The sequence below is a fragment of the Amia ocellicauda genome, chromosome 4 (genome assembly GCF_036373705.1).
Source record: "Amia ocellicauda isolate fAmiCal2 chromosome 4, fAmiCal2.hap1, whole genome shotgun sequence".
In the NCBI taxonomy this organism is placed as follows: Eukaryota; Metazoa; Chordata; class Actinopteri; order Amiiformes; family Amiidae; genus Amia; species Amia ocellicauda.
This window is the reverse complement of record NC_089853.1, coordinates 44,028,586-44,050,962: the sequence shown is the minus strand read 5'-3', so window position 1 is coordinate 44,050,962 and position 22,377 is coordinate 44,028,586. Positions and strand designations below refer to the sequence as shown.

The following is a 22,377-nucleotide window of genomic DNA, read 5'->3' as shown; positions in this document are numbered from 1 at the left end:
CCATTTTTCATTAGTTTTAGTTAATATTACGAAAACTCCTGTCATTTTAGTCTAGTTTTAGTCAGTGTCATTTTAGTCACATTTTAGTCCATGTATTTTATTTTTACTTAATTATCATCATTATGCATTATGTCTGATGCCAGATGTTTACATCAATTAGTGGATGGATGCAAAACATAAACATATTGATTGACTTAATTTGAAATGTATTGGAAATCAAGTCACAAACAGCTATTGTAAACTTCATGGTCACAAATTACTGTAATTCAGTTTGTTTCAAGTCTCTCTTGAATTTTTGTGTAATAAGAATAGAGTACAAGAACAGTATGGAAGCATATAGTGGACTTTATTCAAATGCAAAGGTAATCCCACAGTTTAATTTTCCATTTATGCATGAGTTATTTAGGTAAAAATGGAAACATAATCATGCCATTTGTATTTTTGTATTCCAGTACGCACATTCTCTGACAAGATTAACATTTCAAGTGGCTTTTGCATTAACATTTCATTTTCAAAGACTCTTTTTATGTGGCCAATCACTTGCAGGAGAGACTTTTCAGTAATTTTTTACTTTTTTAAAAGTAAGACAGGAGAAGGAATGAAGACAAGGGAACAAATGTGTCTCTGTTGCATGTTTATTTTACAATCGGACGGGTTTGTGGGATTATGATCTTGGATGTTATACTCGCTATATTAACATTTGTAAATAGTCTAAGGAAATGAAAGGATGCTGATCTGTTAAGATACAGCCAAAATGTTCCTATGAACAAATTGTTTTAATTTATCATTACAGTTATTTTTTTATTCGTCAGTACTTTCGATTGGCCTAGGACTTTAAACTGGAGTTTGGCTTGTTTATCTGGTATCAATATCAGAAGAAATAATAATTGCTGAATAAAGTCCTGTTATCTAGTGACCCCCACATATACAACCCACAGCGGTCAAATCCTCTGAAAATGAGACCGGGTTGATACACAAGTTATCACAATACTTTAACTAATACAAACTCAGATTAGCAGTGAGGTTGATCTGCATGAATTAACCTTGAGGCTGTATAGTTTTATACAACATATAGGTTTATTCAAATTGTAAATAGACAACATGTATTTGCAAAGATAGGATAGAGACAAGCAGGGTGGATAATATTAAAGGTAAGAGTGCGAGGAGATCTATCCAATACTCGAGTTTTGACATGAGGCACAAAACATGTAAAATAACAAACAAGTATTATAATTACACTACCCATACACAATTAGGTTTTATGTAATTGTGATTTACCTCATTCTTGACTAGTACACAAAATATACTACCTGTGTAGTTTACTGAGATTCAGTTATGTAGACGTTCGATAGCGGGGAGGGCTGGCAGACTGCGTCGACTTGAGGACGGTTGCAAAGCTTTCATGTTTTAGGCGGAGAAGTTCTGGTTCTGGTTCCGTTCAGTCCTCCTGGATTTCGTCACCTTGGTTTCTTCTCCCAGGTTGTTCCACTCCCAATTATACCACTCACAATTGCTAGTTTTAACTTTCTGTTTTTATACATTTTAGACATTACATATTTAGATTCTAATCTCTTTCCTTCCAAACGTCTGATTGGTCAGGTTTGGGATAATAAAATTGAAATTCAAATCGAAGCACTCTTTCCCATTCTTCTCCCTTGATTCCTACAGAATGTGTATTGGGTGTGTGATGGCTTTGAGGAATGTGAAAAATGGTTCAAATGTAACCTAGAGTTTCCATCTCTCTGTATTGTCAAGTTTTAGTTCTATCAATTACATTTTCAGTTCCCTCAAAACATCACCTTACAGTTGGTACCAAACAAGCCAGGTGTTCTTTTACAGTAATGTTAACTAGAGATTTCTTGGATGGTCTGATGCCAGCCCCCTTGGATATATGAATATGGATGTATGAATAATTATCTTTCCAAATGTTAATTTTGCATTGTATGTGAAATATAAATGGTCCAACTGTTGTTTGGCTTGAGCATGTTTTGGTTCTGAGGTTGAATTACTTAAGTGTCATTAAATTAGTTTTAAGCCACCTTTAACCACCTTTTATTGTTTGTTATAAAATTGAGGACGAAGCTGGGTAACACTTCTGTTAGCAGCATGTAGTTTGTATTTGGGTTTGTTGTCCTGGTTTATGGAATATATAAAGTACCTTGAATGTCTGTGTTTCAGAAAACACATGGCAGCCCATATGTTAGTTGGGGGTGGTGGGGGGATCTCCAGTATGGACATGTTATCTGTCATACTTTGGTGAGCACAGAGCATAAAACACAGAACTTCAAAGCTGTCTCCTTAAGTCCTTTACCACAATCCTTAATTGTTTAAGTTAGGAAGGTATATGCATTGTGTGTATAAACAGTTAGGTCCATAAATATTTGGACAGTGAAACAATTGTCATCATTTTGGCTCTGTACGCTACCACAATGGATTTGAAAGGAAAAAATAAAGATGTGCTTTAAGTGTAAACTTTCATCTTTAATTTGAGGGTAGTTACATCCAAATTGGGTGAACGGTGTAGGAATTTCACCCATTTTCATATGTGGTCCCCCCAATTTTAGGGGCTCAAAAGTAGCTGGACAGACTAACATAATCATGAATTAAATTGTGAGTTTCAGTACTTGGTTGCAAATCCTTTGCAGTGAATGACTGCCTGAAGTCTGGAACCCATAGACATCACCAGATGCTGTGTTTCTTCCATGGTGATGCTCTGCCAGGCTTGCACTGCAGCTGTCTGTAGATCCTGCTTGTTCCTGGGGTGTTTTGCCTTTAGTTGTGGCTTCAGCAAGTGAAATGCTGCTCAATTGGATTCAGGTCAGGTGATTGACTTGGCCATTACAGAACATTCCACTTCTTCACCTTAAAAAAGTATTGGGTTGCTTTCGCAGTATGCTTCAAGTCATTGTTCATCTGCACTGTGAAGCACTGTCCAATGAGTTTTGAAGCATTTGGCTGAATCTGAGCCGATAATATAGCAGATAATATATAACACTTCAGAATTCATCTTGCTGCTTTTGTCAGCAGTCACATCATCAATAAAAATGGCATTTAGAGTAACTCGGTCTATAAGCAAAAATTTTAACAAGAACAGCATGAGAATTGAGAAGCTGTCTTATTTTGTTTTAGTGATGTTCAACAAGTGCACAGTGTTACAATGCAAAGGGATATCTCTTGTTCTCCAGTGTGTTTATTGCTTTATGAGATTGGGGGGGAAATTATTCTATCCGTCTGTCTTTCTAGTAATGTAATGCTTATTTTGTCTGAAATAAACTATCTTTCAGATACGCTTGTTCTTCCAATGTGTGATTTTTTATTTGGGGGGGAAAGCATATTCTATCTATCTTTCTACTAAGGTAATTGTATTCAATAAATGCTTATTTTGTCTATTTCATTAACAGTGATCAATAAAAAAGAGACAACACTCAATTTTATTCTGTTTTGTTGGAGTTCAAGGATGTTTCACAATGATTAGGATGTGTAAATCCATAAAAAAATAATGGTAGCTGATACTAATGCAAAATTAAATGGCAACTGATACTAATATGCCCTTATTATTAGAGTCTTCACTTATATATGCTTATAGATACGCTGTGCACTGAATTTCTGCAATATTAATAATACACAGAGAAAGTTAAGCGCATTCAAAAAACATCACTCACAATGGCACAGCGTGGCGTTTAGAACTCATGCGTCATGCTCCCTAGTTTGCTTATGTCTAGATCTGGCCCTGGTCCTGTGCACTGGAAACTATGACAGGAGAAATGCAACTGAGCACATTTGATTGTGCATTCCAGTTTAGGTCACCTTCATCAAGGGAGGGAACAATGGTTATTTAATTTTTTTTCCTGTTGTTTTTCCTGTTGTACAGAATCTGTATCTTATATTTTATTGTGGTAATAAGCAATAAGCTGACCAATTAATTAATTCAGGATGGTGGGAGTTGAAGGCTTTATCAAATCTTCTTTTTGAAAGTGGCAACTACAGACCCTCTATAAGGCATAATGTTGAACCCCTCACACCGAATATTTTGTATCCACTTTTTGTGAGTATCTACCACGGTAGGGAAAGTATGACAGTTCAACACTGAGTTGAACAAGTGGAAGCCTCACACAATGGTGCACAGTCGTGTTCAGCAACACTACTGCCCTCACGTCATAGATAATTTTATGGAACTCATGATGACTCACTATAAGGGTAATTTGAAAGATGAATAATGTAAATATGTTATCTATTTAAATTGAATGTTTGTCTTAAACCTAACAGTGTTAGTAAACTATTTTGCTAGCTACAATATCACAGATATGGAGAGACCTATGTATCCTATAGGCCGTGCATAGAGTCCATTGTAAGTAGTGTGCTAAAAGTAACCTATCTGAAGTTATTAGCTGTCAAAAGTTGTGTGATCTTTAGGGGCCGCAAGAGAATCTGGACAACAAATCAGAACCAAAAGTAATAGCAACCATTTTCAGATATAGTGGAAGAAGTGTGCACAGTGTCATTTTGATGGCTGAAAAACTGTTGTTGGAGATGTGTTTACAAAAAGTGGTCGGAAATGAGCAGCAGAAGAAAAAGAAGATGGAAAAATAAAATCTGTGTTTTACAAAGCAGATAATAAAAGTGTAGTCAATCAAACAATAAGAAGAAAAGTGCTCAAACCATTATGCACAAAAACATCACCCTATAACATGACATTGCATTGATGGCTCATGGTGGATAATTCATATTTACAGGCTTGCATTCTGGGTTGGAAGAATCACAGGTTAGAGCAGGGGTTCTCAAACTCTTACAATTGACGACCCCATTTTCAGCGTTGGCAAAGTGCGGTTGGGGGGGGGTGGGTTGCGCTGGCAAAGTGTGGTCCAGGAAGGCAGATGCGCAAATTAAGTCCAGTCCAGGGGAGGGGAATGCTAATTTGTTTTATATGTAAATTTTGGCCATTCTCTCGTGACCATATTTGCATGTAAGGCGACCTCAAGTTTGAGAATTGCTGGGTTAGAGACTGACTGGTTCATCAAGATGGTATTGTGGTGGCAAGAAAGAACAGCATGAAGTGCAAATGTAGTATCAGATTAACAAAGAAACCTGGAAGACACTGCAATCTGAAAGAGCAAGACCTTGTAGCCAGAAATGTATTTTGCATTGCCAATGGGACAGTCATGCTTTATTCTACTCAATTGGTTTGGTTGGGATAAAAGAAAATCCCTTCTGAGTAGCTGTCATTGCTAAATTTGATCCCTCATCTCTGTTATAGGGCTGTGGTGATGTTTTTGGTTGAAGATGACGAAATTAATATATATGACCATCGATGTGTTGAAAATGAGCTCTGGAGCAGGTAAACCGAGAATAACAAAAGATACTAAGTTAGAGAAAATTTTTTATCTAATGCCATTCATATGCTTGCCTGGATCTGTTAGTGATGCTTATATTTCTGTATCTACTTACTCCTTAAATTATTTTCAAAATTAAAGGGGTACAGTGTGATGGACTTTGCTTTTATAAATATCCATTCTGAGATGATAAATACAAAGATATCTAAGAAACGCACCTGAGAACTGGATGTTTTTGTTTATGTGCAGAAATATCACTATCATAAGGAGGGATTTTAATGATGTGAGCAAAAGGGCATCCCTGGATCAGAACAAGAGGCTGTTTATGTAAGTTCTGTCTCTGTTGTCTGGATTTGAACTCAGATTAAAGAGAGTAATATCTGCAGGCTCATTTCAAGTAGTAGGACTTTGTAAGAGTTATGTGAGCAGCATTTTTTGTTGGTTTGTTTCCTGATAAGGGAAATCTCTAGACAAACTAGAATTGTTTTTTGAATATAACATTTTGTTTAGGTGAAAGTGTAAGAGATGCATAAGCTTTTTGTGTATAATTTGTGTGTTATTTATTTATTTTTAGAGACGGTAAAGAAGTTGCTATTGTGTATTTCCGCAGTGGGCTCATGCCTCAAGATTACACAGAACAGGTCTGGACATCTTCTCTTACGTTTTAACCTTACTGATCTGTGTGGGTTTTATCAATTTTACTGGTGGCACTTCCCATTTCTCGTTATTCTACTAACGCTAAATTGAAAAAAAGAAAACCAGCTGTCAGGTTGATTAGTTTACCAAGTCATTGGTCTATAATCTATAATATATACCTGCTCACAATTTGGTTAATGTGAGGTTAGTAATGTGACAGAATGACTGTAGTGGTAGCTTGTGCAACCACTTTCTCCCAAACTCCAAACGCATTAAACTCAAACCAAATAGTCTTAACCTCTAAACTCAACCAACGCTATATTGAACTCTTAAACTATTTTACACTCCACCAACCACTGGCCTTTTATAGTTGGCCACCTTCCACTTCTGGGTCAGAGGGCAACTGCCACAGAGCAGTTATCCCAGCTTCTAGAGTGCATGGGTCAGACCCCTGACCAGGACAGAGAACAGCGCCACCTCCCTGCAGTGGTCACACTATGTAACTACATATATAACTGGCCTTGTCACCCATTTGTCCTAGCACACAAACGTAACACTATACCTGTGATACAGTCAAAGTACCCCCACTGTAACCAACTGTATCTAACTATTACAGCAGAAGTAGTACTATCTGCTACAGTAAATTATGGTATTATGGTTCCAGTTGTATTGAGTTGTATTGTTTTGAGGATGGGTTGGGTGTAGGACCTCCACAAATCTTAAACTTCCAACACTGATAGTTTTGGGTTTTTACAAGGTTTACAGACAGATTGAATGGTCACAAAATAAAATATAAAGGTTTAGTTGTTTACCAAACCAATCCAGACACCGACTTTAACAGTAAAGGACGGCTGTGTGAACGAATGACCTGGTTTGAACACACTGTTGTTGCCCAGGGCTGGGAGGCCAGACTGATGATGGAGCGCTCCCGGGCAGTGAAGTGCCCTGATATCAGTACCCACCTGGCCGGGACCAAGAAGGTCCAGCAGGAAATGTCTCGGCCCGGGGTTCTGGAGCGTTTCTTCCCTGACGATCCTAAGGCTGTCGCACAGATAAGAGCTACCTTTGCTGGGCTGTACAGCCTGGACATGGTGAGTTCACCAGGAAAGCCTGCTGTGTTTTTCCCTGGTGTAAGCAAAGTAAACTGCAGATAAGTATAGATGAGTCAAATCATCTTAAAACTGTGTTACAGAATTTTTCCTTCTTTAAAAATACACATAATTGTGTTGAGAGTATGCTATTGGATTACCAGAAGTAGTCTAAAAATGTGACTGCTGCACTGGATATCTTTGCTAGATTGATTCAACTGTTATTGATGTGAAAACCCCATTTGAATATCCTGCACACAATCATATACCTTTTCACAAGTGGTATTGACTGACTAACTGATACTCAGGGAGAAGAAGGAGACAGAACAGTAGCTATGGCCATAGCTAACCCAGACCACTTTGTCTTAAAGCCCCAGAGAGAAGGAGGAGGTAAGAACCAGTTGTGTGACACATTTTCAGTTTCTGTTAAAAAATACACAAAGAAAAAATAAATAGAACTAATTAAAAGTTTACCTTCAGCTGGGTGATAAGTAGTTCTTTCAGAGTCTGAAATCTATTATTGAAAATATGTTACACTAGAAGTGACATCTAAGGGCCACTTCTCAGTAAAGCCCCTGTAAAGCCAGTGATTGAAAGCATGGCATACGTTCTCTCAGTTCTCCGTTCTCCTTCTTGACCTGGGTCTAGCTCTGGAGTTAACGGGTAGTTTCTCTTGTAGGTAACAATATCTACGGTGAAGACATCTGCCAGGTGCTGGAAAGTGTCAAAGAAAACTCAGAGAGGTGCGCCTACATTCTGATGGACAAAATCCGGCCTCAGCCAGTGAGGAACTACCTGTTGAGATCAGGAAGCCCACTGAAGCTCAGCACCTGCCTGAGTGAGCTGGGCATGTTCGGAGCCTACGTCAGGTATAGTGTGTTACTCTTGTCAGCACCGGAAAGCTATAGGGGTCACTAAGGTTTGGCTACATCCTCTCAAGTCCCTAATACATAGTTACTGATTCACATGGATCCCAGGACACTGACATCACAGCGGGCTCTTCTAAAAATGAGTTAATATTATTTACCTGGAGTTCTAGTGGTGAAGGACAGATTATTATTTATTCATGTTTTTGCTCCCTTGTTTGCAAAAAATATACTGCCTTCTTAAATGCTGTGTGGTTCGTTTGCGGTCATGAAAATATTTGTTTTGACTGAAGGAACCATAAACACCTCTGGGTAGTGAGGTTAATTACTTGCTGCTTCAGTTAGACAAATGTTTGAAGTGCTTTTGTAGGGATGTGTTCCTGACGGTTCACTTCATGTGACTCATGTGTCCACACAGGCAGGGGAAGGGCATGGTGCTGAATGAGTGTACAGGACATCTCCTGAGGACCAAGAGTGCTGAACACTCAGATGGGGGGTTGACAACCGGTGTGGCAGTGCTGGACAACCCCCTCCTAGTCTGAACAACACTGCCTCCCTCAGTGCAGAGGAGGAACTGCACAACTGGACAGCTTTTGATTAACTACTGAATTAAATAAATTAAAGGTGGTGCAAGTAGGATTTTAGATTCAATATTTTATGCAAAGGCTTGGTTATTTGTATATATAATTCATATATTTATGATTAATTAAATATAAAACTATATTCAGTATGTATGTGTAAACATGTCTGTCTGTCTGTCTTTTTAAACACCCCAACTGAATCATGAAGCTTGATCCTTTAAGCAAAATGTAAGATCTGTAATTTCAATTTCATTAAATAAAGATCAAATTGGTGAAAGATTTAATCTGACAATTGTAATGTATAAAAACAATAATAAGTAGCAGTAGCAGACTTGGTCTACCACTGATGTGGGTGTACCCAAGATGTTTCTATCAACACAGTCTCTTTTCCGGATTAATTTGTGTGTGTTCATAATGGATAAGAATGTGCAATAGTTTATAAATACGTAAAACACACTTTAAACTAATATACACAACATATCAACTTGATTTCGTTTAGTTTATATGCTGGTGACTATGCCAGGTGCAATTCTAATAGTAGCTTTAATAATTAAGCCTTGCCTCATGCGACTATATTATAAATTAATTGAATGTCTCAACCTACTATTTGAATTTCGTCAAAACAGTTTTTAGCTATTAATGTAACATTCGCGATATTGTAATGTTTGAATGAAATAGAAAGTAAAATGCAAGGACGGTGAATTCTGAGGAGGCGATGCAATTTTTACTTCCACCAGTAGATGGCAAAACTAATAAATATAAGGTTTTTAAAGGCGTGATTTCTATGGTAGACAATATAGGCGTGGCTTTGGCATAGATAGCGCGCTCGTCCAATCAGAAAGCAAGAGGACGCGCCTGCAAACCGGCAAAACCTGAAGGTGCAAAAAACTGAAGAGCTGGAAAGCCGGGACGGAGGCAAAGCGGGCTGTTCGCTTAGTTTGTGCTTTTTTTTTTTTTTTTTTTTTTTTTTTTTTTTGGTTTTTCCTCCCCACATAGATTTGTATTTTAATCGCGTTATACACCAACACAGACCGTCATGGAAAACCTAAAGCGTCCAAGAGAGGATAGCTTCCTCTCCGATATGTGCAAGACGCCAGAAAAGCGGGTTTCTGAAGCCCCCCGGTCGCATGAAGATTATAAGGACTGGGGTGTCGAGGAGACGTGCAGGTACCTGGAGCAGGAGGGCTTCGGCCAGTGGCAGCAGAGATTCAGAGGTGGGCTGACTTAATATTACAGCAGAGACCTTCAACATAATGCAACACTGTTATCGTCTGTATTGGCAAAGAGCCCTGGCTATTGCATTGCAAGACATGATGACTTCTGGAACCGGTTCACTCGTTTTCTCATGTTCGTACAACTAATCTAATACCCAAATAACGAAGACCTAATCAGTCTGTACATGAGACGAGCAATGACTGTCACTCAAAAGTGTAGTCTTGTCCCAGATGCAGTTTATGAATCGTGTTGTTTCTGTTGTGCAGATAGCCGTGCTTGTGTCGCCTTCCTTTCTGAAATGGAACCGAGAGATACTGTCTACTAGCTGGGAGATGCCGCATATGTGCGCGTAAAATGGCTGTTATTGTTTTCATCAATTGTGCTTATGATTCACAATTAAAACAAAGGTTGTGAAATCATTCAGGATTGGTCTTCATGTGGAAGTTGATTTGAAAACGCTAGTTATTACGGTTGGGGGGTACAGCTCTTTTTATTCATATTTAGCGCAAGTCGAATATCAAACCTGTATCAAAGTGACGCTGACTTTACCGCGGTTTATAAATGCACCTTTAGAAATTGACAAAACGCCAATAAAGCTTAATTGTGTTTTATAAGATTAGTAGTAGAGCAACCACTTGTTTTCAAGGCTCTTTGGCTCTGTTATTGCCAGCAGACCATTATCTGCCTGTCCCACTGTGGGAGCTGGGAGATGATGCACATCCTGTTATGCTGGAAAAAGTGATAGCAATTTTTATTGTATTTCGGTTTACATTTGAGTGGATGAATTAAATAAGATAAGAGTTGTCATCATGAAAGCAGCTATGGTTTCGTATATTTATATTGTCAATTTGCAAATGTTGTATTGCCTCACGTGATCCAGTACAGACTGGATGTGTGAACTCTGTATTTCAACAGGATAATTACATGAAAGCACCACTAAATGTTGCACACATAATTGAAGACCATTTACAAGCAAATAAAAAGGGCATGTTCACAGATTGTTGTGCTGCTGCTTTCCAAATCCAATAGTTTTTTTTTTTTTGTTGCCACAGATGAACAGATTACAGGTGTGGGTTTGCCCTACATCACAGACTCGCATATGGAGAAAATGGGCATCAGGTGAGGAGGCCAAGTGTAAAATCCAGGTTGTTAAATTCTGCAAAAACAAAGACATGAATCAACTGCATTAATTTGACTATTTCTAAGGCAATGAAATTGAGCTCTTGCATTATCTTACATTAACTATCATTCTTTTTCATTAACCGATGTTAAATTTAATTAAACTTCAAAGCTTTGTGGTAAGTGCGTTTCAGAAACTCCTGCTTCATTTGATCCTATGTCCTTACTCAAAAGCCTCTGTATGAATCGCCTTGCAATGCAAGTATCTTGCATGTCGGATATGATCATTGGTTCTTTTCTCTTCAGCCCATTGGGGGTCCGCTTACAGATTCTTCACTGCCTAAAAAAGCTGTGGCAGATTTCTGTCCACAGGATGAAGGTAAAGTAATGTGTTTTTTCTGTCCTCAAAAATGATGATAGGGAGGAAACTGACACCTTTGGTCATAAATTCAAGCCTGCATTAAAAAAGATTCAAGAGAAAAGTCGACTCTAGATTTCACTTTGTACTGCTTTAAGTCTCCTACCCAGTTGAAAGGTGAAATAAATTACTGAAGTGGAAATGTGTGATTTGATGGGTGGGTTGACGTTTTGATTGAGTCCAGCCCAGAGTGTTTTGGCTCTCATGCAATAAGGATCATCTGAGTGTATGTGAAGCTCTGAGGCCCTTTCTCACTTTGCAGGTTTTCAATGACCCCATTCACGGGCACATAGAGATGCACCCATTGCTGGTGCGTATCATCGACACCCCGCAGTTCCAGAGACTGCGCTACATCAAGCAGCTGGGCGGAGCCTATTTTGTGTTTCCTGGAGCCTCACACAACCGCTTTGAGCACTCCATAGGGTAAGAACAGCTTGCTGTGCTGTAGAACACTGCCTTTTTTTTTTTTTTTTTTCTTTTACAGCTTTGAATATTTGTTCTGTAACTTTCTTGTCTCAAGTTGAAAAATAAATAAATTACATCAGCTGAGCTGTTGCTTTTATTTACATTTCATCCAGGAAGCTTTGTTTCCTGCACGTACACTGGAATGAATGGGTGTTGGAGACACCTATTGCAAAATAATAAGGGTTTTGTTTTGGTAATTTCCATAAACTTATTTAAATAAAGTAAAATAAACATTTTGAAATAAGAGGAAGCCTAAAACAAAGCTGCTTTAATTACTGTTGATGAATAATAATTAAAGATGTTAGTGTGAATACCTAGCAGGTGCTATCCTGGGATGTTTAATCATCTAAGTATTTGCAGGTTGTTACTGACACAAGAATGCGATTAGACCTGTCCAGTGTGTCCAAGCTGTGTGCAGAGCCGTGTTGTGATGCAGTGCACTTGGTGTTTCTCTTGCAGGGTGGGGTACCTGGCTGGAAGGCTGGTCCAGGCGCTACATGAGCGACAGCCGGAGCTCAACATCACCCAGAGGGACATGCTGTGTGTGCAGATCGCAGGCCTGTGTCACGACCTGGGTGAGCCTGGCTGCTTCGTGCCTGAGGGTTATACTGTATACTAACTTGGGTCACAGTGACCGTTGTAAACTCATGACTCATTGTGAAAGGCACTATATCACATGAAAATGTTATATATATATGATCTCCCCTTTAATTTCTCTCAGGACATGGGCCATTTTCTCACATGTTTGATGGAATATTCCTCCCAAAAGCCCGTGCAGGCCACCAGTGGAAGGTGTGTACTGCCGCTGTGCTTTTTCACTGAAGCAGAGGGTTGTGGTCATGTGCTGAAGTAAAGCCCCTGTCTCTGTGTTTGTGTGCTCCAGCATGAGACTGCCTCCGTCGATATGTTTAATCACCTGATCGCCGTCAACAAACTGGAGTCGATGATGGAACAGTTCGGCCTGGTTCTTCCAGAGGATCTGTTCTTCATCAGAGAGCAGATTGCTGGCCCAAAGCACACAAGCAAAGGCGTACCAGACAGCCAGGACCAGTCATCGGTGAGTCACTGCATGGACAAGTTCAGGCCCGCCACGTTTGGGCATTCTGGTTGGCGTGTCATTTCTGAGCACTTCTGTGCCCGGGGAGATATACTCTGAACTCGTACAGAACTGGCTCAGGTATTAGATGTGAAGCTTTTTATGTCTTGTCAAGCTATAACTGAAGGAAATCAGAACAGAGGGCCACACTCAAGTTTTGAGTAACCTTACACTTTTAAGGCCAGGTTTTGGAAAGAATAGCCTTTAGTTTTGCAAATGGTGATGTGAAGGTTGGCTGCTTCAGAAACCAAAACCTGTTTTCCCAGTAGGCAGATGCTGACTGTGTTGCTTCAGTCTGCCAAACTGAGTGTTGCTCACATTAACCGCCTGCTTGAGTCATATTTATGAGAAACTGATGGGGAAGTTATTTGATAAGTGTGAGCTATTCATAGATACCAAACCACAAGGTAGATCTTAAATAGTGCTTAGTGATTAATGCCAGAAGTCTGTCTGCTGTTATACCTTTCTGTGAATGATTTATTAAAGGAATGACAAATGACCAGTTGTGAGCTGTTTCTTTTATTTCATTTTGGCCTTGCTGTGTTTTTCTTCTAGTGGGCCTACAAGGGTAGGGCAGAAGAGAAGGGCTTCCTGTATGAGGTGGTGGCCAACAAGAGAAACGGCATCGATGTGGACAAATGGGATTACTTTGCCAGGTGGGTCTATCTCAACCATGAGTGTGTGTTTTAAATAAAGGTAGAGTATAATGTTTTTTAGAGTGTTTTTGTATATTTGGAAGCTAAAGCATGTATACAGGCTTATACTGTGTCCCATTTGTGTCTTTCTATTTTGAACTTCAGCCATTCAGAGATGAATGCATTATACATTTTGCTCCTGTTTTTATGCCATCAGGGACTGCCACCACCTTGGGATCCAAAACAATTTCGACTACAAGCGCTTTCTGAAGTTTGCCCGGGTGTGTGAGGTGGAGAAAAAGAAACTCATCTGCACCCGAGACAAGGTCCCGTTGTCGTATTTCTCATCTGAAAACAGTCTTTGTATTGTACCACACTCATTAAAGCAAACTGATGCTTGTGTCCAGTGGCATGGTCCTGTACCGCATCACTGAACAAAGAGCTGTCTTGGGGTTTACAGGAGGCTTGGACCCCAGCTGAAATAAAGCATGTTCGTTCTTTTCTCTTTCCAGGAGGTAGGGAACTTGTACGACATGTTTCACACCCGGAACTGCCTTCACCGGAGAGCCTACCAGCACAAAGTTGGCAATATCATTGAGACAATGTGAGTGGAGATGCACTACTCTGCCGCTTAACCCCACCACTGGTGTTGGTTTGGCAATGAAGGGGCTGGAATGGAAATGCAACAGCCTCTCAAAGCAGGCGATTGTTCTGTGTGTAATAAGTAATTCAGTTTCCCCTTCACATTATATTTTCAAACCTTATTTAAATACCACCTCTGGATTAATTTCTGCAGGATAACGGAGGCTTTTGTGAAGGCTGATCCACACATTCAAATAGAGGGCTCCGCAGGACAGATGTTCACAATCTCCACAGCAATTGATGATATGGAGGCCTACACCAAGCTGACCGGTCAGTCATTGTCTCTGATGTTTTCTTTAGGGCTTTCTTAGGTCCTTTTAGAAAAGGTGGTTTCTTCCAATAGTCTTGAAATTAGCATCTGGTTTCTGTCATGTGTGACTGGTTGGCCCCTCAGTTTGATCCAGTTTGATTTTTGATAAGAAGAATGTCAGAGCAAAACAGCGTTTTAAACACCAGAAACTCAACACAAGACAAGCATTTTAATTCATTTTAGAGGTATCGCTCAACCTTTTTTCTGAATTGTGAGCCTAGTGACGTTTTGTTCAGATAAGTTTTTCACAAAAAACACATTGAATCCTAAACTCTCAAATTGGGTCCCTTCTAATGCTGGGAAAAGTTCATTTTGTGTAGACAAATAAGGCTGAATATTTTGGCTGTCTCTTGCAGATCACATCTTCCAGCAGATTCTGTACTCCACCTCTCCAGAGCTGGCCGAGGCCCGGACCATCCTCCACAACGTGATGTACCGCAGACTTTACAAGTGTATTGGACAAACGCAACCCACATCCCAAATTATCACACCAGTAAGCAGTTTGTTCAGTACTAATTGTTTTAGGGGGAGTACACTATTGTGGCAATCTGTTTCCTGGGTTGTTAAGTTGCGATCAACTTGTAATTACTGTATTTAATGGCAGTTTGTTTTTCGTTCAGGATGACTTGGTGAATTTGCCCAGAGAAGTTGCGAATGCATCTCCAGAGAATGCCACTGTTATGCTGAAACCTGAAGACTTCATTGTTAATGTGAGTTTAAAGCATTTCCTTCCCATTGCAGTTCTTACCAGATCACAAAACCAGGCTCTTCCTATTGTGATGTTCCTGCCCCATTCTTTTCCAGCCTAAGGCATGCCTACCTCACAGTCAGTGCAACACATTTTAAAGTTATTTTGTCCTGTATTCTGAATTTCTTTAATACGTTAGTGTTAGTCAGATTTGTTTCTATCAAGTAAATATAGAATGGACTGGTACATCGTTATTTTTAAACTGTTTCTTCTCCCTTAGATAATTAACATGGATTATGGCATGAAGGAAAAGAACCCCATCAACAATGTGCGTTTCTACTGCAAAAATGACCCGACTAAAGCCATCAAAATCCGTAAAGACCAGGTATGTACCTTTTTGGAGCCTTTTCCAGATTGTAGATCTTAATACCAGCCACATGTCTTGTGATTGCTGCTTGAACCTTAACCCTGCTCAAGCTGTGTACAAAGCAGGCTTCTAGATCACTGTTCAAACAGGGATAGGGAATCTAATGCTGTCTGTCGCTGCAGGTGTCTCAGCTCCTGCCTGAGAAATTTGCTGAGCAGCTGATTCGCGTTTATTGCAAGAAGACAGATGAGGGGAGCATTGCAGCAGCCAAGAAAAACTTTGTGAAGTGGTGTTTCGACAGAGACTTCGTCCAACCTCAGGTAACTGCCCGTAACACAGTTGATGGAGAGCTGTCAGGGTTGAGTGGGTTAGAAGTGAACAAGGGTTTGCTTGCCATTACTTAATTGAAGTAACTTGCATTTGTTTTAAATAGTTGAGGCTGTGTAAAGATCATTATTAGATATCTTGAACTGTGAGAATCTTGTGTGTGAAGTGATGGCGTTTCGGTTCTTGTTTGATTTCGTGCAGGACGGGGACATTATTGCCCCGGAGCTGACTCCTCTGAAAGAAAGCTGGCTTCGTAATGATGACGATGATGACGACAATGGAAAGGGAGGAAGATCCATGAATGGAGTCCCTATCCATTTGAAGAAAAGGGCCAGGAAAGAACTCTTCTAGGAGGGTGAGGGAGAACAAAGAAAAAGGCAAGGGGATGGTATACTGTGGTTTTTCATATTGATGGTGGAAGGTTGAGGCGGGGGATGGGTGAAGATCTGAGCTGCAGCCGAACGAGGCAGAGGATTCAAAGCCGCTCTTGTCAGAAGCTCCTGCCTGTTTGCAAGATGTCCCAGAGCCGCATCCACTCCATCAGACTCGGGCAAGATCAGGTCGAAAGTCAAACAATATCAAACAATCTATTTTTTTATTAACAGTATAACCACAAACCACTCAGGTCTTTAATATAAGTTATGTTACTTTTATGCTCTTTTATTTACTCATTTTATTTAATGGAGTACATTTTTTAGATAATGCACAAGCACAATAGTCTTTCCTTTTGTTTTTCTGTGTTTTGCTAGCTGTGTTAAATGCTGAGGTTTCTTGGCTAGATGGTGTGTTGTGGTATTTGCACTTCAGATATGAATGTAGATAGGTGTTACAGAAAGGAAGGAGGGAGTGAACAGCCATGTGGGTCCTTCCTCGATTGATACTCAGTCGGGTTTGTTTGGGTTAAGCAGCTGGCCAAAGAACTGCTAACATGCTTTAGATATTTATTCAGAGTGCAGGGATATCTCCATTTATTTGGGATAGGGATTTGAAATATACCTAGGAAAGTCCCTCTTTTGGTTTCGTTTCAGAAGTGTGCAAAGTGTAAAACTTATCAGCATAACAGGTGGATGCCTTCCATCGCCAAATTCTCCTGAACCTCAAGCACTTCTGTGAATGTCAAAGAAAGTGTGTTTCTACCTCACGGACGTAGATGGCGTTTTTTTTACATAAGAGAGAATTCCTGTCATTCTTGTGAGATTTGATGGGTGTTATTTTTTTAATGGAAAGTATTGTAAACATCATCAGGAATCATGTGCTCCTCAGCCTTTAAATGGATCATAGCCTCATAAAATTGGTGCCAAAAAAAGTTTGGCAGAAGAAGCCTTGTGATGCCATACAGCTTTGTGTACAAGGCTCTGTTTGGAACATCTTGTAATTTGTGATTCCATTCTCTTAAAACGCAGGTTTAGATTTCTGTTGTTAATTCAAAGTGTGTGGAACACAACAATCAATTCTCTGACTAATAAATAACCAATGTTTTGAGTTTCATTGCATAATCCCCAATAGATTAGATCATATTATTCCTTTGTGAAAGTCCTAGGCTGCAAATCTCTGAATATTTCAGTTATGCTGCCTGTATTATACTTTTTATCATACGTACAGTAAAACTTTGTCATTAAGCTGAATGTATATTTGTTCTGTTTTGCTGTGTTTCTAAGAGTGAATCTTATGTTTTTTTTATTTTTTTATTAACAGTTCTTCTGTTAACTTTTATCCTTCAGCTCTCACCTTTTGTTTTAAAAGTTATAGATGCTGTTGGCCAAGTATCAGTGTTCCCTAGTGTCTCTGTTGCCTAAACATATTTCAGAAATGAAACATTGTCGTTATTACATCGTAGAGAAATAATGGTGGTTATTCACATTCACATTTCAGATACAGGGAATCTAATGATCTGTATAGGACATCTAACAGGATTTATTTAAATGCATTTCTTTCCTCAGAAAATGCTCGAGGTGGTGTTCAAGAATTGGGTACATTTGCTTTCATTTTTTTTTTTGGGTTGCAAACTCAATCATGTAAAAATTATCCACATCTTGTCCATCTGTTATACATTGAATTGTCTAACCATTCAACCCCTCTGATGCGTATGATTGTGTATTCATTAGGGTTTTCATAGTAACAGAAAATTACTTTATGTACAACAGACACAGAGTGTAGCTTCTTGACAAATGAAACCACTTGCAAGCTGACATTTGCATTAGAAGAAGCACATTCATTTCCTGTGCTAGTTTTCTTTATTAATGGTTCTAGGGCTGCCATCTTGGTGTGTTCCTAACCTGTGAGATTGTAGCTTTGCCATGGATACCTGCGCACACTGTACCTGCTGCTTTTCAATGCATCATGCGTATTAGCAAATGTTCTCTGTTCACATGAATGTTAAAAATTCACAGATTTTGTATATTTTGGTAGAACATCAGGGTGGCTGACTCAGGACCCAGCCAATCAGGCTAACCTTTCTCGCAACAAAGTAGGTGGTCTAGACTCAAAGTGCAAGAAACATGTTCTGTGAAAGCAATACAAAATTGAACTGCTTTGATTATCAGTAAAAAATATATATATATTTTGCACTTTTTTGTGAGGTTTATTTTTGATTGTGTGGATGCAAGTTATTGTAATATTTTAAATGGGAATGTTTCGGTCGATATTGTAACTTCAACTGAAATGTAACTGGTATTTATCTGCCTGAAACTGAGAAATACAAATATTTACATACTACTTTGTCTTTGACTTGGCTGGTTAGAGTGCAGTTGAGAGCATTTATTCTAAATTTTGAATAACTGAGATGTTTTATCAAAGGGATCACAGAACAGAATCTCACAGCACCCATTTGTCGTTAATTTCCTCTTGGAGCAATGTACTTTAGGGATTGAGTAATTATTTAAATTTTCAATCCAAAGAGGACTTTTTATAACCGATAAGGAATATTCAGAATTTAACTGTATATTGTCTTATTTAAGCCACATCACAGCTAATTAGATTGGAAAGCTTTTTTGTCAAAATATGTTAAGACTGAACTTGTACAATTCAGCTGGTCATTTTTTCATTATTTTAGATGTATTATAATATAATCAACATGATCCCTTAAAGTGGCTTAGGTGAAAGAAGAACACAAATAGAATCCAAACAAATTGAGTCAAACTTCTGAAAAAAATATGTATTTTTACATTAACTGCTCTATTTCATTCTCTCACACATGCAGAGATGTAGTGTTTACACATACTTTACTCTGTCAGCAGGTGTAGACATTTTTAACTGAAGCTGTGGTGCTGTACCAAGTTTCCAGAAAAAACACAACACCAATGGGAGATTGATTGTTGTGATTGGCAAAGTATCAATGTAGAAGTTTTTCAGCTTGGATGAGATGGCATTATACATGGTGAAGATGACTCTGCATTAGGGCTAAAGGCCAGTGTTTGTATTACAGGTACTATGCTACACCCCACATGGGGGATTGTTATATTAGAGTAATGTGTAACAAATTCAGTAACTACAAGCCTGATGGATATTAAATGATTAATTAATATAGGAACAACATTGCAACAGAGCAAATGGATGGTGTTAAAAAACAACACTTGGACCAGATCACAGAAAGATGGCAAATAAGGGAATGATAAAGGATTGTTGAAGGCACTGTATAGTCTTGAGAAGTATGAATTGCAGTTATGTGGGCCAGTGGAACTGGTTTGCATCTTTTTGTCTCTAGACTCAGACAGCAAGGGGATGGCTAACCTGGCATAACAAGGACATGGCTAACAGGTTTGTCATCACTGACCTTCTTGCCAACCAGAGACCACAAATCACCCTGTAAGTGTTCTTACCTGTTTGCCACTTGGCTGGGGTTGAGATATCTCACAACTCTTTAAATCTACTCAATACAGATCCACACTCGGAGAGGTCGAACCAGACTTGTCTTAATATGCTGGGCTCCCTCAACACACACAAGAAAGCCACTTTCAGTAGACGTACACAAGGACTGGTGCGTGTGTGGAAAAGTACTCCAGAAAATCTCACAGCAGCAGTTTGGGTTTGCTTCATTCTCTAAGCAATGAACCCTGCCAATGGAACAGGGATGTTTTTATAACAGGTTTATTTACTAATCGTATCAATCCACCACACCCAAACCAAACCACATCCTTTTCTCATGACTACATCAGGAATATTTAACTTATGAATTATCTCTGTATGAGATGCATTATACAACTAGGAAATGGGGCTCAGGGAACAACAGGCATGATTATTCTGTAAAAGTAGTGATTTATTAGTACTCAAAACAAAACAGAAATGCAGAAACCGAAAACAAAAACTCTGATTTGAGTCAAACTAAACGCATGTACACAGGTCCCTCTCTACACACCGAACTAATCATGAACACGGACAACCAAGTCCATAAATGCAATCCTTCACCATGATTTTGCATCTGTGCTCTCACTCTCTAACTCGCTCTCACTCGCTCTCACTCAGGCTCTACTCCCTGCCTCTCCACCACAGGGAGCCTGACACCTTCTGTTGTATCAAGTTGGGGGGGCATTTTCCTCCTCAGGGACCCAGAGAGGTGCAGGGCAGTTCAGGGTGGCCCCTCACTGCGCCACACAGGGCAGTGTTACACTTGACAAGATTGTTTTACAAACATGTTTACATGTAAAGTGTTTTAAACTATATTGAAACAAAGTGCACCTTTTTATTAATGCTCCACTGACAACTTTTATGTTTTAGGAATTATGGAGCAATTCAATTTAGTGCAGATACGAATGTGAACACGGGGAACATCACATTGCACTGTTTCACATGGCTGTGGGCCATGCCTATACCTTGTACTGAAATGAGAGAGGTAGGACACTACACTGTTTAAATTGGCAAAGCATTAGCACAATCACTATATAGTGAGGTGAGAAGGTATTTTAGCTGGTGATGCTCCATTTTCATCACGTCTGTGTGACAGAAACCACATTACTTTGCTCTGTCTGGGGATTGTTACTATAGAGGGATCTGTTGTCAGCCAAGTCAGTCAGTGCAAGTCTAATAACCATTATGTAGAATGAATATATATGGGAAAGACATTAACACTGACCAGATGAATGATGTTGGCTGAAATAAAACCAACACTTTGACAATACAGCAAAGACAATTATGGTAGAGGAGGCCTGTGATGTAGAGGTATCAAGGCTCTCCATATCATCTCAACAGAGAGGTTACACAAGACCTTTCTCCATACCCCAGGCACCCTCAACACAAATCAGACTAGCATTGCACAAATACACGTGTGTGTGTGTGTGTGTGTGTGTGTGTGTGTGTGTGTGTGGAAAAGCATGAAGAGAACTGAATATCTCACAGCACCAGTTTGTGTTGCTCCTTCATTTTGAAAGTGTGTACCTTGACAATGGAACAGTGTTATTTAAACCATGTATATTCATTAATAGTATAAATCCACCACACCCAAACTCAAGCCAAACAGCATCCTTTTCTCATGGCTACATCGGGAGTTTTAACCTTCCAGTGTTATTAATTATAACTATTACTAGTATTACTACTCATTCTAATAATGTAAAGCTAAAAAAATATTATAATGATATTTAATTAGAGGTTCAGTTTGTGTGTGTGTTTGAGTTACCAGAACTGAAAGTAAGTTGGAAAGTGAAAGAATTAGAGAGGGTACACTATCTTTCTTAATGGGATATACAGATTCACATCATACTCATTAAACGCCAAATGGTGTCTTATACAAACCTTTCTATGAGTTTTAGAAAGACACTAATCAAGGTGGATGATGTTGGTCAAGGTATTTAAAAGCAATATGGTGACCAGAGAGAGCTATGGATGAAGAATGAGAATAATGAAGGACTGTGCGAGTTGCTGGATTGTGTGGAGGAGTATAGGCTAAAGTTATCACTCCCCACCAGCACAGCCACTACATATCATTGGAGGTTAACATCCTTGTCAGCACTGAGCACTTTCCATACCAGAGACCACAAGGTCACAGAACAGTGTTATGCATGTACAACCAGCTGCATGTTATCTAAAACATAGCAATCTTTAACAAAATATCGCCACTACACTGTAAATTAATAAACTGTTTTGCCTGCTGAACTGCTTGAACAGATAAGAGTCATCTTAAACGGTTTGAAGAATTAGCTAAATTAAACTACACTCACCTAAAGGATTATTAGGAACACCTGTTCAATTTCTCATTAATGCAATTATCTACCCAACCAATCACATGGCAGTTGCTTCAATGCATTTAGGGGTGTGGTCCTGGTCAAGACAATCTCCTGAACTCCAAACTGAATGTCTGAATGGGAAAGAAAGGTGATTTAAGCAATTTTGAGCGTGGCATGGTTGTTGGTGCCAGACGGGCCGGTCTGAGTATTTCACAATCTGCTCAGTTACTGGGATTTTCACGCACAACCATTTCTAGGGTTTACAAAGAATGGTGTGAAAAGGGAAAAACATCCAGTATGCGGCAGTCCTGTGGGCGAAAATGCCTTGTTGATGCTAGAGGTCAGAGGAGAATGGGCCGACTGATTCAAGCTGATAGAAGAGCAACTTTGACTGAAATAAGCACTCGTTACAACCGAGGTATGCAGCAAAGCATTTGTG

At 39.3% G+C, this 22,377-nt stretch overlaps 2 protein-coding genes across 4 annotated transcripts in view; both read left to right on the top strand.

Annotated features, from left to right (window-relative positions):
- LOC136748576 (glutathione synthetase) overlaps positions 1-8,780 on the top strand; it is a 34,776-nt gene extending 25,996 nt beyond the window's left edge. For 2 of the 3 annotated variants that reach the window (XM_066702443.1, XM_066702442.1), the window contains exons 7-13: positions 5,255-5,335; positions 5,580-5,657; positions 5,905-5,971; positions 6,863-7,057; positions 7,363-7,444; positions 7,734-7,923; positions 8,339-8,780. In XM_066702443.1, coding sequence (XP_066558540.1) covers positions 5,255-5,335; positions 5,580-5,657; positions 5,905-5,971; positions 6,863-7,057; positions 7,363-7,444; positions 7,734-7,923; positions 8,339-8,462 — 817 coding nt within the window. In that variant the 3' untranslated portion in view covers positions 8,463-8,780. The remainder of the gene's footprint in view (positions 1-5,254; positions 5,336-5,579; positions 5,658-5,904; positions 5,972-6,862; positions 7,058-7,362; positions 7,445-7,733; positions 7,924-8,338) is intronic. The other variant, XM_066702444.1, reaches the window with a different exon arrangement.
- A 606-nt stretch (positions 8,781-9,386) lies between these two features.
- On the top strand, positions 9,387-18,498 carry samhd1 (SAM domain and HD domain 1). Its single transcript, XM_066702441.1, has 16 exons — positions 9,387-9,715; positions 10,769-10,835; positions 11,142-11,214; positions 11,516-11,676; positions 12,178-12,293; positions 12,440-12,510; positions 12,602-12,775; positions 13,370-13,470; positions 13,667-13,775; positions 13,962-14,053; positions 14,246-14,361; positions 14,758-14,894; positions 15,022-15,111; positions 15,370-15,474; positions 15,639-15,776; positions 15,985-18,498. The coding sequence occupies exons 1-16, from the start codon at positions 9,538-9,540 to the stop codon at positions 16,132-16,134; spliced, it is 1,878 nt and encodes a 625-aa protein (XP_066558538.1). The 5' UTR covers positions 9,387-9,537; the 3' UTR covers positions 16,135-18,498.
- The last annotated feature ends 3,879 nt before the right edge of the window (positions 18,499-22,377 follow it).

What these genes read in the sequence shown, in the direction of transcription:
- samhd1 (XM_066702441.1), top strand. Translation starts at nt 9,538, where the DNA reads ATGGAAAACCTAAAGCGTCCAAGAGAGGATAGCTTCCTCTCCGATATG. An exon ending in AAATGGGATTACTTTGCCAG is followed by an intron (nt 13,471 to 13,666) that starts GTGGGTCTATCT and finishes TTATGCCATCAG; the next exon opens with GGACTGCCACCACCTTGGGA. An exon ending in GGCAATATCATTGAGACAAT is followed by an intron (nt 14,054 to 14,245) that starts GTGAGTGGAGAT and finishes TAATTTCTGCAG; the next exon opens with GATAACGGAGGCTTTTGTGA.